The sequence below is a fragment of the Mastigoproctus giganteus genome, chromosome 4 (assembly GCF_048544385.1).
Source record: "Mastigoproctus giganteus isolate SK-2022 chromosome 4, ASM4854438v1, whole genome shotgun sequence".
NCBI classification, from domain to species: Eukaryota; Metazoa; Arthropoda; class Arachnida; order Uropygi; family Thelyphonidae; genus Mastigoproctus; species Mastigoproctus giganteus.
This window is the reverse complement of record NC_143578.1, coordinates 82,688,151-82,701,366: the sequence shown is the minus strand read 5'-3', so window position 1 is coordinate 82,701,366 and position 13,216 is coordinate 82,688,151. Positions and strand designations below refer to the sequence as shown.

The following is a 13,216-nucleotide window of genomic DNA, read 5'->3' as shown; positions in this document are numbered from 1 at the left end:
ACATTTCCCAGTTCGCTCGGTGAAAATTCCACGTAATTTGTTGGCTGGAAGCATAGTTTGTATCTGTCTATATTTTGCAAATTATAGGATAATAGTCACTGTTGGGAAGATTAGTTAATACTTTCCAATCAAGAGCAGAACTTGATCCTGTAGGCAGGTGAATATACGCGCGCGCACTAGTATTCAGCAGTGTTAAGTGATGGTTGTCAAGTATGGTTTCGATTATCTGCCCTCTCTGATCTATGTTCGTGGAACCCCACAAAGGATGATGAGCATTTAGATTGACAAGAAAGCATACAGGTTAGGGCAGTTGGTTTAGCAAATCATCAAGTTCTGCAGTGGAACACGAAACGTTTGGCGGAATATAAATAGAGACAATAGTGAATGTAATGCCAAGAACAATGTGAACGGCTACTGCTTCTAGAGTGGTGAAAGCTGAATAGATTTGGATGGTACGTTTCTACGAACTAGAATTGCTACTCCTCCTCTTGCTGGAGATTCAGAACATCTGTCCCGTCTGTATAGTGTATATCTTAAGAAGTGGAAATATAACTTAACGATAAGTATGTTTCCTGTAGACCAGGAGTGGCCAGCTTAATTTGTGATGCGACCTACTTTTTTCCTTCAAAATGTGCCACGATCTACCATCTCAAAAATTTCATTGCACAAGGTGCACAAATTGAGGGATGACTGAATATTTAAAATTCACCGTGATCGACCAAAATTAAATCCACAATCGACTCGTTGGCCACCCCTGCTGTAGACAAATGCTTGCAGGATCGTGTTGGTGCATTAAATATTTTAATTCATTTAGATTGCTTCTTAAACCTCTACAATTCCATTGAATGATTTTCTGCATTATTTGATTTTAGGTTAGGTGGATTGGTCTGATTGCTTTGTTTTCCCACGGTCCTGTTTATATTTCTCTCGTTTTAAAAATACTGGATGAGCAATATCCGTCTCGTCTTCTGCATGTAGTAAGAGAACTGAATCATCATTATCCAACTTCTCGTAAATTTTCATACTTCGTTCAGTTAGTTTATTCTGGGTAGGATTTGCATTATTTTTTTGTTAAAGTTCCTAATTTGGGGGCAATGTCTTGGTGCTGCTTGGTTGGCTTTGTATTAGCAGAATTTGACGTATTCTTCGTCTTTGTTGCTATCAATATCTCATCATTTGTAAGGAAAATCTGGCCCATTGAGAACTCTTTAGTGTTGACTGTATCAGAATAAGATTTGGGTGGCATCACATTTAATATCTGTTTTCTTGCTTCTTGGTATGAGATATTTTTCTCTACTTTATACTTCAGTATTTTTTTTCCCATTATCCATGATTCACAAGTTCTGGAATATGCAGGGCGAGCACCTTGGCAGTTGGAACACTTTGGCACTGCTGCTGTTCATTCAGTCTGGTTTTGGTTTTTTTTTTTTTTTTTTTTTTAGGAGCATTAGCAACTAAGGCTATATTGCTCCAGGATATGCGGTGGTCATTCCCTGACCTTTCTGCATCCTCCGTATTTGGTGGTGACGGGCTTGAACCCCGGTCTAGTCAAGAAGCATGTGCTACGCACTGCTGCTCCTTCCCACCTGGCTATGGAGACGCCTATTCAGTCTGGTGAGCCACACATGGGGCAAATGGCCTTACCTTGACATGTTGTTTGAGAATGACCATACTTCTGGCATTTAAAACATCTGAGTGGATTTGGAATATATGGACGGATCTTAGAGGAAAGGTAGCCAGCTTTAACTGATGCAGGAAGATTCGGAGTGTTGAAAGTAAGGATAACATTTCTGGTAGGTGTAAGGATGCCATCCTGTTTTTGGTCATTATTCTTTTGGAACTGATGACACGTTGTGCCTTAAGTTCTTCAGCAATTTCTTCATCAGGAACATTAAGGAGGTCCCATTCTGAAATGACTCCTTTTGAGGTGTTTAATGTTCTGTGTGGGGGTTACAGAAATGGGAAGATCTCCAAAGGTTGTTTGCTTCAGGAGTTGTCTAGAATGACTGGGATTTGAAGTTTCTATAAGCAGATCTCCTGAGTGAAGTTATTTGACAATTTTGGGAGTACCTGCTACAGCCTCTATGCTTTTCTGTACAAGAAATGGAGATAAGCTACTAAGAGGTTTTGTTGATAAAGAATGTAAAATTAAAAAAGCAGGCAGGTCATGTGAAGAATCATCTTTTTTGATTCTTTTTGCTTGAGATGACTCAAGTTTATGTGAGAAAATAGGCTGTACAGTTGGCGCAATTAATGGATTCATAATTGCTGCTTTTCGCCCTGAGTATTGAATTTATACTCAGGTTGCCAGCCCCGCCACGTGAAGGAGGAGCGGTGACACCAGTGATCAAGTGATAAGAGATTAGTGGTTAGTGTGTTACAGAAGTTGGTTATATATATATATTCTTTTGTGTGTATATACAAAAGAAAGGTGTCTTTCCTTCCTTGATACAAAGCTTCTTTATTTAAAAAAAGCCAAAATTAAATAATTTTATAAAAAAAAAAAAGGGTTTTAACAATTTCTATAATTTGTGGCTTAGAGAAAAGATGCTTTCAATCACTTTGGAAATATCGCTATGATCACTCACTTGGCACTCGGTGCTAATGAGACTTGGTTTTTTTTTTTTTTTTTTTTGATTTGGTAGTTGTTGGCGCATCGGCTTCTGTGGCCACATTGCACCTCCCAAGGTTTTTGCAGTACTTTGATCCAAGCCCGAGGCGGGAATCGAACCCGCGACCTTTGGGTTGCCGGGCAGGTACTTTACCCACTTGGCTAGCCCGGTCGGCTTGAGACTTGTGGCAGAGAAGGAAAATGCAGGGGATGCATATAAATTATTAGGCGACACAGAAGCTATGGTAGACATAAAAAAAAAAAAAAAAAAAGCTAGTCTGTAATCAAGTCACAAAGGAGGTTAGGTAAGGGAAGGCAGAATACAAGAAATCTTTGGCAAAGAATGCAAAGAAAAACAGCAAATACTTCATTATTTAAGTAAATTCTAGAAGAAAGAAGTGAATCAGATCAGTCAACTTGAAATTGATGGTTTGTCTGTTCATGATCCTGCTCAGGTAGCTGACAAACTGAATAAGGATTTTGCATCTACATTCACACAAGAACTTCTTTACTGAAGGGGATGCCAGAAGTTTATCAAACTATAACAGGGAGCTAAATGATTTTGTAATAACTGAAAGGAAAGTGGAAGAGAAATCGTTACGTTAAACACATAAGAAAGGCACCTGGGGTGGATGGGATCTATCCAATTATATTAAGGCAGGCAGCAAAGGAAGTAAGCAAACGCTTAACTATAATTAGGAGAGCATCCTTGGATTCAGGGGAGATCTCTGCAGACTGTAGAAGTCAATTCACAAAGGGGGATCAAAGGGTGACATGAGTAATTACTGAGATGTTAGTGGCCTCCTTAGCCTAGTGGTCAGGAGTGGGAGTGAAGTAGCACATGCCCTTTGAGTAGACCGGGGTTCAAGTCCCTGACTGCTAAATACGGTCAATCTGCCAACCTGCATTGAAACACCTTGGCAGATTATGCTCCATTTCCCTCAACATGAATCTTTGAAGAGGCTTTCATCCTGTAGTGGATTGATAATGGCTGTTTTTTATTTGTTTTTTTTTTTACCTAGTTCAACTGCTGTTGCAAGGAAAATAATGGAGTTACTGGTAAAATAAGTAGTAATGCAGGATTATTTAGACAAAACTGTAGTTATAGTTCAGACACAGCATGGGTTTGCTAGGGAAAATTCTTGTCTGGCCAATTTGATTGGATACTATGATGTGGTCACAAAGGAACTGGATGCAAAATATAATTCTGATATCAAATACTTGGATTTCACAAAAACTTTTGATACTGTTGCACATTAAGGCACACTGTACAAATTGGGCAGTATGGCATTAAGGCCAAGTTGCTGCTATGGATAAAGGGATGATTGAGTGGAAGAAGACAGAGTGGTAATCAATGGTCATTGCTCTTTGTGGACTAATGTTATTAGTGGAGTCCCCCAGGGTTCGGTGTTGAGCCCATTGTTGTTTTCTATATTTATCAACGATGGCGATGAAGGTATATCAGGTTTAATGTCCAAGTTTGCAGATGATACAAAGTTTGGCAGGGTTGTTAATGACAGTACGCTACTGAAACAGGATCTAGAAAAGTTGGACAGATGGGCCGAGAGGTGGCAACTGAAGTGTAACTTTGAGAAATGCAAAGTACTGCATATAGGTGTCAATAACCTCAGAGTAGCACACCAACTATGTGTACCACACTTCAGGGTGGTGGAAAATGAAAAATACTTTGGGTTAATTGTGCAGTCAGATATGAAGTTTTCTGAGCAGTGCAGACATGCTGCCAGGCCAGCTCATGGGGTTTTTGTCAATGATATACAGGAATTTTTCTAGCAGGGATAAGGAGGTGACTATTCCTTTGTATAAGGCAATGGTCAGGCCACACCCTGCATATTGCAAACAGGTCTGGAGGCCTCATTTTAGGAAGGATGTAGAGTAGAGCTGCTGGAAGAAGTACTGAGAATGGCAATGAGATTGGTGAGGTGCTCTTATCAAGAAAGGCTTCAATTCTGCAAATTGCAGTGTTTGGAGACAAGGCACCTGCGAGGTGATCTGATTGAAGTGTTTAAGGCTTTGAATGGTTTGAGCAAGCTTAATGCTGATGGAATTTTTCCTCTTGCTCAAGATTATGAGAAGGCACTTGAGAGTGCATAAATTCAAATTGGGGAAAGACTGTTGCTGAATAAATGTACGGAAATTTGCCTTTAGCCAGTAAGTGGTTGATTGCTGGGACAAACTTCCATCTGTCGTGTAAGTTGATAGCTTAAATAAACTCGAAGATATAGACAAACTTTTGGAGGGAATGAATAGGTGAAATGAGATTTATTTATTTTTATTTTATTTTATTATTATTTTTTTGTTGATGGTGTATAAGCTTTCTTTCTTGCATATGCCACTGCTAATGCTAAATTCACTATAGGTCTGTTAATATGCATCTATTTATCTATTAATTAAGAAAGCTTATATGTAAGTAAGATTATTCTTAAGCTATCAAAATTAAACAACCTGCATAATTTAGTTACCAACATCTACCAGTTCTACTGTCTTTACAGTCACTGAAGAAGTGGTATAAGAAATACCACTTCTTCAGTGGAACATCTAATTTTTCAATATTTTCGAAAATCAACTGGCAACAGGAAATTTCACCAGTCCAATCACTTGGACTAAAAGTTCAGTGTTTTCAAAGAAAAAGGAATCCCAAAATGTTTTCACCTGGTTGTTTAAGTGTTTTTGAAAGTGGGCTAGAGAAGTGTACTTGCTAGACATACTACACTCTTGCTACCTTTACATCAAAATGGAAGTCATAAGAGAAGAACTTCGTATCAATCTTCCTTTTATTAATCTCTGTTCAATACCAATATATTTTTGGCCAATAATAAATGTTTATATTTCATTACAGGTCAGCTCACTTTTCTATCTGCCTCTAGGAGTCTTTGCTGACCAGTTAACCTCCCCCCCCTCCCCATCAGATTAATTTTACTTTTTCTTGCTAGCAGGCAGAATGTCACCTGTTTTCGAAGTTTTTCAACAACACTTACTCTTTGGTGAAAAACTTCCTACATCCTTATGTTGCTTTACTATGGCATATCAACCTGGCTGCATGCAGTTCCTAACTGTTATCAGGTTACCAGTATTAAATTTATATGAAAATAATGGTAAACGATGTTAACTAAATTATACATGTTACTAAAAAAGGCATCAAGATCATGCCTTTTTTGTGCAAGGGGAAAAATGTAAAAATATTTAAAATATTTCTTTCCATAACGTTACATCAGTGTATTGTGTGCATGCTAATTGGTGGGCCTGCAAACTTCTCAGTAGCACTAGTGTGGCCGACAAGTACTTCAGAATTTGACACCCTTGTTTTACAATGTGGTTTACAGTGACCAAGCCAATATCATATTCCTTAGCACTAGTGCTTGCTTGCTTGCTTGCTCTCTCTCTCTCTCTCTCTCTCTCTGAGTAATCCTTGAATGTTCAGGTGTTTCAATTCTTAAATAATTCCTTGGAATAACATCTATAATTAAATAATAATACACAAGATTGATAAAGAGATTAAAGCATTCAACAAATTAAATATCAATTAAAATAATTTACAAAATATCAACTATTCTGACAAATAACCAGTATGTAAAATACCAAAAAACAATGCATTACATAAAATATACTAAGCAATAAAGTCTGTTCCAATTAATTTGGATGGGATTCTAAACATGAAATTTTATAATAAATCCTACCAATCATGATATAAATCTTGACTTATTTTGCATCATGAACACCTTTTGGTGAGATTTAAAGATTGAAACTTACAAAATATACATAATAACTCCTAAGGACCACATGTCACAGGATTTGTCATATTTTTCAGGGCCAAGGACTTCAGGAGCTATAAAAAAGAAATTTATAACTGCTAACTCATTAGACCATAACCTTAATTTATGAAATATTATTATTATTTATATATGAACAGAACTTGCATGAATGTTTTTGTACACATATGAATGTATCAAAAAAAAACTTCACTGCATGCAATATTGAGTTTAATAAATTTGGCTAATTGACATTTAACCGTGTGAAAGGAAGGAGACATGAAAGAAAACCTAATAGTATGCCAGCATTTTTGAACTTTTTTATTCTCTTTTCTTACCTTAGTTAATAGCACTATCTAGTGTGCAAAACCAATAACTGAAGTAGTTATCTTTTTAAAAAATCGTATGAGTTTTTTCTCTTTTTAATTCTACGCTGATTTTTGTAAGTTTATAAAGCAGCTTCCAATAAAAAATTTCATTAAATTTTTTGTAAGTGAAAATAAATATAAAAGAAGGATTTTGTAACTACAGACATTTCAAAAAAAATTTTTTTCTTTCTTTGCATGTAAGTTAAACTGGATGCTGAGGTTTCATTTAACATTAGCTTTCAGATGCTTATAATATAACTGATAATAGAGAAATTTCTTTGAAATCAAACAAAGAATATAACTCCCCCCACCCGCCAAAAAAAACAATTTGTTGAAAATTAGCCACTTTTTTTTCCCTCTGTACTAAAAGTAAAACCTTCATAACAGCTGCATAAGTTTCAAAAGACAGTTTGGGGAAAAGGGATAATATGCCCTCAAAGGAATTACAAAGAGGACACCAAACAAACACTCAGACTCCAGCACAATGATGGAGGCTGTACTTGTGCATCCATGACACAACATTGATGATCCTGCTCAGATAGCAAACAAACTGAATGAGTATTTTGCAACTACATTCACACGAGGAGTTATTAAGGTTTGAAAATGCCAGAAGGTTATCAAATTGTAGCAGGGTGCTTAATGATTTTGTAATAACTGAGAGCAAAGTGGAGGAGAAATTGTTGAAGTTAAACATAAGAATGGCACCTAGCGTGGATGGGATCTATCCAGTTATATTAAAGGAGGCAGCAAAGAAAGTAAGCAAACCCTTAGCTATAATTATAAGAGAATCCTTGGACTCAGGAGAGGTCCCCACGGACTGGATTTGTGCAAATGTATCCCCAATTCACAAAGGGGGATTGAAGGGTGATATGAGTAATTACAGACCAGTTAGTTTAACTTCTATTCCGGGTAAAATAATGGAGTCATTAGTTAAAGATGCATCGCAGGACCGTCTAGACAAAACTGCAGCAATAATTCAGACACAGCATGGGTTTGTTAAGGAAAAGTCTTGTCTGACAAATTGATTGGTTATTATGATGTGGTTACAAAGGAACTGGATGCAAAAAATAATTTTCATTTCATATACTTGGATTTCAGGAAAGCTTTTGACACTGTGTCTTTTGACATTGTGACAATGGATAAAAGGATGGTTAAGTGGGAGAAGACAGAGGGTGGTAATCAATGGGTGCTGCTCTTCATGGACTAATGTTATTAGTGGAGTCCCACAGGGTTCGGTGTTGGGTTCACTGTTGTTTTGTATATTTATCAATGATATTGATGAAGGTATATCAGGCTTAATGTTGAAGTTCGCAGATGACACAAAGGTTGGCAGGGTTGTTAATGACAGTAATGGTAGTGTGCTACTGCAACAGGATCTAGAAAATTTGGGCAGATGGGCTTAGAATTGGTAACTGAAGTTTAACCTTGACAAATGCAAAGTACTGCATATGGGTAGAAGTAACCCCAGAGAAAGTGTAGTACCAACTGTGTGGTACTACACTTAAGGTGGCAGAAAATGAAAAATATCTGGGAGTAATTGTGCAGTCAGATATGAAGTTTTCTGAGCAATGCAGACAGGCTGCCAGGGCAGGTCATGGGGTTTTATCAATGATATATAGGAATTTTGCTAGCAGGGAAAAGGAGATGATTGTCCCTCTGTATAAGGCAATGGTCAGACCACGCCTTGAGTACTGCGTACAGGTCTGGAGGCCTCACTTTAGGAAGGATGTAGATTTGCTTGAGTGTGTACAGAGAAGGGCAACAAGGTTGGTGAGGGGAATGAAGGGATCCTCTTACTCAGAGAAGCTTAAGTCTGCAAGTTGCAGCAGCTGGAGACTAGGCACCTGCGAGGTGATCTGATTGAGGTGTTAAGGTCTTGAATGGGTTGAGCACGCTGAATTCTGATGGGATTCTTCCACTTGTTCAGATTACAAACCTAAGGGAGCTTAAATTCAAATTGAGGAAAGACAGATGTAGAACAGATGTGCGGAAATTTGCCTTTAGCCGGCGGGTGGTTAATTGTTGAAACAAACTTCCATCTGTCATTGTGGAAGTTGACAGGTTAAATAAATTTAAGGAGGAACTGGAGAAACATTTAGAAGGAATTGTTTTGTAAAATTTTTTTTTTTTTGGCTGATGCTGCATAAGCTCATACACTTGCTTTCTTGCATCATATTCCAATACTACTATGTTTTCCACAGCAGAAAGTGCTGATCCCACTGAAAGTACATATTATTGGTGGCTTTACAGTCAGAGAAATGGTAAATATTTTGTAAAAAGAAGAGCTGGAATAGTATCAGGGTACGCCTACCAGAAGCAAAAGTTGATTGAGAAATTATCTTTTAAGGGCACAGGATGTGATAATGTTGTACATGTTAGTATTAATGACAACAGCAGGAGATTTGTTGATTTACATAACAAGTACACAAAAAGTTTGAGAAAAAGTTATAAATTAGGATATATTTTATGAAAGTGAGAGACAGACTCAAGGCTCATGGGTTAGGATTTTTTTCAGCATGGTTCTTGTTAACAGGATACACTGCTTTTACAAGGATGGGATACTTAAACATAATGCGTGCAAGAATATTTGCTGATGTAGTCAGGTGGGGAAAACTTTGGAGGGGGAGGGACACACAGACTAATGAATTAACAGCAGCTGCAGGCAGAGGTAAAAGTGGTTCCAGCACTGCTTCTATTGGGACATGCAGTAGCCTGAAAAGCAAGGTGTCATGGATTAGAAGGCATGCTGAGGAGTCTGAAACAAGCAAATACATGGTCTATGTTAGAGTAAAAATAGGCACATGTATGTTGAACATATACACTAATGCTAGGTAGCAAACAAATTTGATGAATTTTGAGTACTGGTTAAGTAGTTGCCAAATGCAAACGTGGAAATATTGGAGACATGGAGCCACTATGACACAAGGGTTGAAGAATTTGAATAAGGTGAGTACAATTGTAGCGAAGTTATGCTCTTGGTTAAGAAGTGCATAAAGGACAATTATTGGTGATATGACCCAGATAAGTGTAACAAACAACTGCACAGACAAAAAGAGTGGTCCAGTAAATCAGATTGTCTTATAATTGTTTGTTTGTTATTTGGTTTTTAGGAGCATTAGCAACTAAGGCCATATTGCTCCGGGATATGCGGTGGTCATTCCCCTTTCCGTATCCTCCGTATTTGGTGGTGATTGTCTTATAATGGGTTATTTTATCAGCATCCACACATTGACAAACTTATGGGTTGGTCATTCACACAGTAGCAAGACTGGATTTTTGGATGATTGTTAGAGAGGCAATGAGAGAAAGCTATTCTCTTGATCTGATTATCAGCAATTATTCTTTATTCACTAAGAATGTCCAGATAGCATTAGCATTAGTTAAGGCATATGATGCAAGAAAGTAAGCTTATACAGCATCAGCCAAAAAAAACCCCTTCCTATTTCACCCATCCAGTCACTCCAAATGTTTGTCCAGTTCAACCTTAAATTTATTTAAGCTATCAACTTCCGCAACAACAGATGGAAGTCTATTCCAGCAATAAACTACCTGCTGGCTAAAGGCAAACTTCAGCTCATCAATTCTACAACTGTCTTTCCTTGATTTGAATCTGTGCCCCCTCAGGTTCTTAATCTGAGCAAGTGGAAGTATCCTGTCAGCATTGAGCCTGCTCAAACCATTCAAGGCCTTATACACCACCTCAATCAAATCACTTTGCAGGTGCCTAGTCTCTAGATGCTGCAACTTGTAGAACTTAAGCCTTTCTTTGTAAGAGCACTCCTTTGTTTTTTGCATACAAAAGAAGAACTCTTTATTGCATACAAATGGCACACGCTGTACACAATACCCTTCATGGCTATTCGTCTCACCAATCTTGTTGTCTTTCTCTGTACTCATTCTAGCAACTCTACATCCTTCCTAAAATGAGGCCTCCAGACCTGTATGCAATACTCAAGGTGTGGCCTAACCATTGCCTTATACAAAGTGATAATACCTCCTTGTCTCTGCTAGCAAAATTCCTATATATCATTGACAAAACTCCATGACTCATAGAGCTGTATAAGCTTGCTTCTTTGAATTGTTTGTTACTACTAGTACTAAGTTTGTAGCCCATTTTTCAGCAAATGTTTTTAGGTACAGTGAAGCATCTGTGTTTATAATCATTAAAAAAATATGTAAACTAATAAATAAATCTAATAAATTGTGGAATTAGTTTAACAGCCAGCAAACTGCTAGCTGCCTAAAATAAATCCGTAGATATGAAGCTACCAAAGGAGTTTTCAAAAGCGTTATGTTAAATATTGCATAACTTTACTTTAATATAATGGAATGGAATTTGGAGAACTAATTCATCAGTGCTATTTAGAAAACAAGTTTTGCGTCAAAGTGAAATGACACACACACACACACACACACACACACACACACACACACACACACACACACACACACACACACACCTTAAAAATGTTTAGATTTCAGTTGTTCTACCTGTAGTAATTCTGCTAAAATTAAGAATACCAGAAAGTAGTAAAAATAAGTCATCACACCCCCTCCCTCTCCAGGGTATTACAGGCATGGTTTTATTTTGGATACAATTTTTTTTAAAATTCAGGGCATTTAATGCTTACATCCAAATGGGCATTATTTAAATCAATATAGTTAGAAACATTTCTTGAAACTAGTCTTAACACTATGTACAGTTTATATGATAAGTTAATATTAGTTCTATACAATATTATGCAAATTGAACAGGGGTAAAACAGGGAATAAAGAGAAACACCATGTAATATGGTTTTAAGGCAGAAGTAAAGTAGACTGTATAATGGCACATAATATAGGTGAAAATGTAGGCAAAGGAAAACAGTTGCTTTCTTTACAGAAGAAAGCATTATAAAGAAGAAACTAAGACATCAAAGTGCCTTCATTAATTGGAGGGGAAACAATAACAAAACAACAGGATGGCAAAGTAGAGATATTAAATACTTGGACACTTTGGAACATAAAATCTAAACTTCCAGATCGAACACCCTGATATAGCGATAGAAAGATTAATATAAAAAAGGTATCTTAGTATCATACTGTGGTTTGGAATATGGTTTAGGGTGGGAATTAACTTAGGATTTGTATATTGTGACAAGATGAAGACTAAGACAGAAAGAGAGTAAAGGAACCTTACTCATCCTATCTTGTCCACTTGACTATATTACATATCACAATTACAGTTTCGCCGTATGGGTCTATATACGGTAAAAGTCCGAAAATTCAGACTGCTCGGAGACTGGGTCGATCCGGATTCTCAGGCAGTACTTTTAAAATTCAAAGATGGAATAAAGAAGAGATGACCACGTACATTTTGACAGTTTATTCATTAGCAAATAAAGCATACTTCATTTATCAAAATGAGCAGTTTTAAAGAAAAATAAAGTAAACAAAAATTTTCACCACAAAAAAAAAAAAAAAAAAGCATGTAATGCTTGAAATTGTGTTTAGAAATGAACAACGTAAAAGAAAAATACAGTATATAAACAAAAACAGAAGATACATATTTTATATAAATCAATTATTTGTTTTAGTTTATTAACGAAACATTTTCATATAAAATACAAAGTTCGAAAAACAAACAAATATTTATTTGTTCTTTTCCATGATTTCTGTTGCGTCTGTTGGACTGCTTGTGGATGTCACACTTGCAGCTTCTACTCAATCTGCTGCACTGCTTGACGCTTCTATTGCTTTCTTTAAATACTTTTGTATATCACTTTGTTTACGACTTTGTAATTTCTTTGTGATAAAATTATTATGCACCATGTGCGCATGCATAACATCCTGAAGACTGAAGCAATGGTTTTGTTCCATAAATTTAATAACTGTTTCAATGGACTTTTCTGCAGTAGCCCAAGATATCTTTTCTTCTTCACCAGATTCTTCTGAATAATTCTCTTCTATCTTATCAGGAGTTATGATGCTTTGAATAATTTCTTGGCCACTGAAATTTGCCAATCACCAAAAGCTTAATTTTATGCTGACCTGAAGCATTAGCACACACATAAAAACAGTTACTCTTTCCTTATTAAGCTTAAACCCTATTGCATTTCATTCTTGGTTTCCAGCCAAAGTTTTTGTGGGCAAACACTTCCAGTAAACTGTTGTTTCATCAGCATTATAAATTTGATCGACTGTAAGGTCATAGTCAGATACAATTTTTTTTAAATGTTGCACTATATTCCGTTGCTGCTTGTGTATCAGCAAACTGTCTTTCTCCAGCAATATCTAACTGTCTAATACCATGAGAAGTCTTGAAATGCCTAAGCCATCCATCACTAAATGTGCACTCTGATTCAATGTTCATTTGCTCCTTAAAAGACCTTGCTTTGGCAATAAGCATCAGCCCAGAAATTGCCATTCCTTCTGATCGTTTTAGCAAAAACCATTTGTACAACACTTCCAATTTTAAACACACACACCAA

The 13,216-nt window shown here is 36.8% G+C and overlaps 1 protein-coding gene across 2 annotated transcripts in view; it reads right to left on the bottom strand.

Annotated features, from left to right (window-relative positions):
* The window catches only part of LOC150086870 (MAP kinase-activated protein kinase 2-like), a 197,501-nt gene that overhangs the window by 69,538 nt on the left and 114,747 nt on the right, over positions 1-13,216 (bottom strand). For both annotated transcript variants that reach the window (XM_090371638.1, XM_090371637.1), the window contains exon 6: positions 6,380-6,455. In XM_090371638.1, coding sequence (XP_090227764.1) covers positions 6,380-6,455 — 76 coding nt within the window. The remainder of the gene's footprint in view (positions 1-6,379; positions 6,456-13,216) is intronic.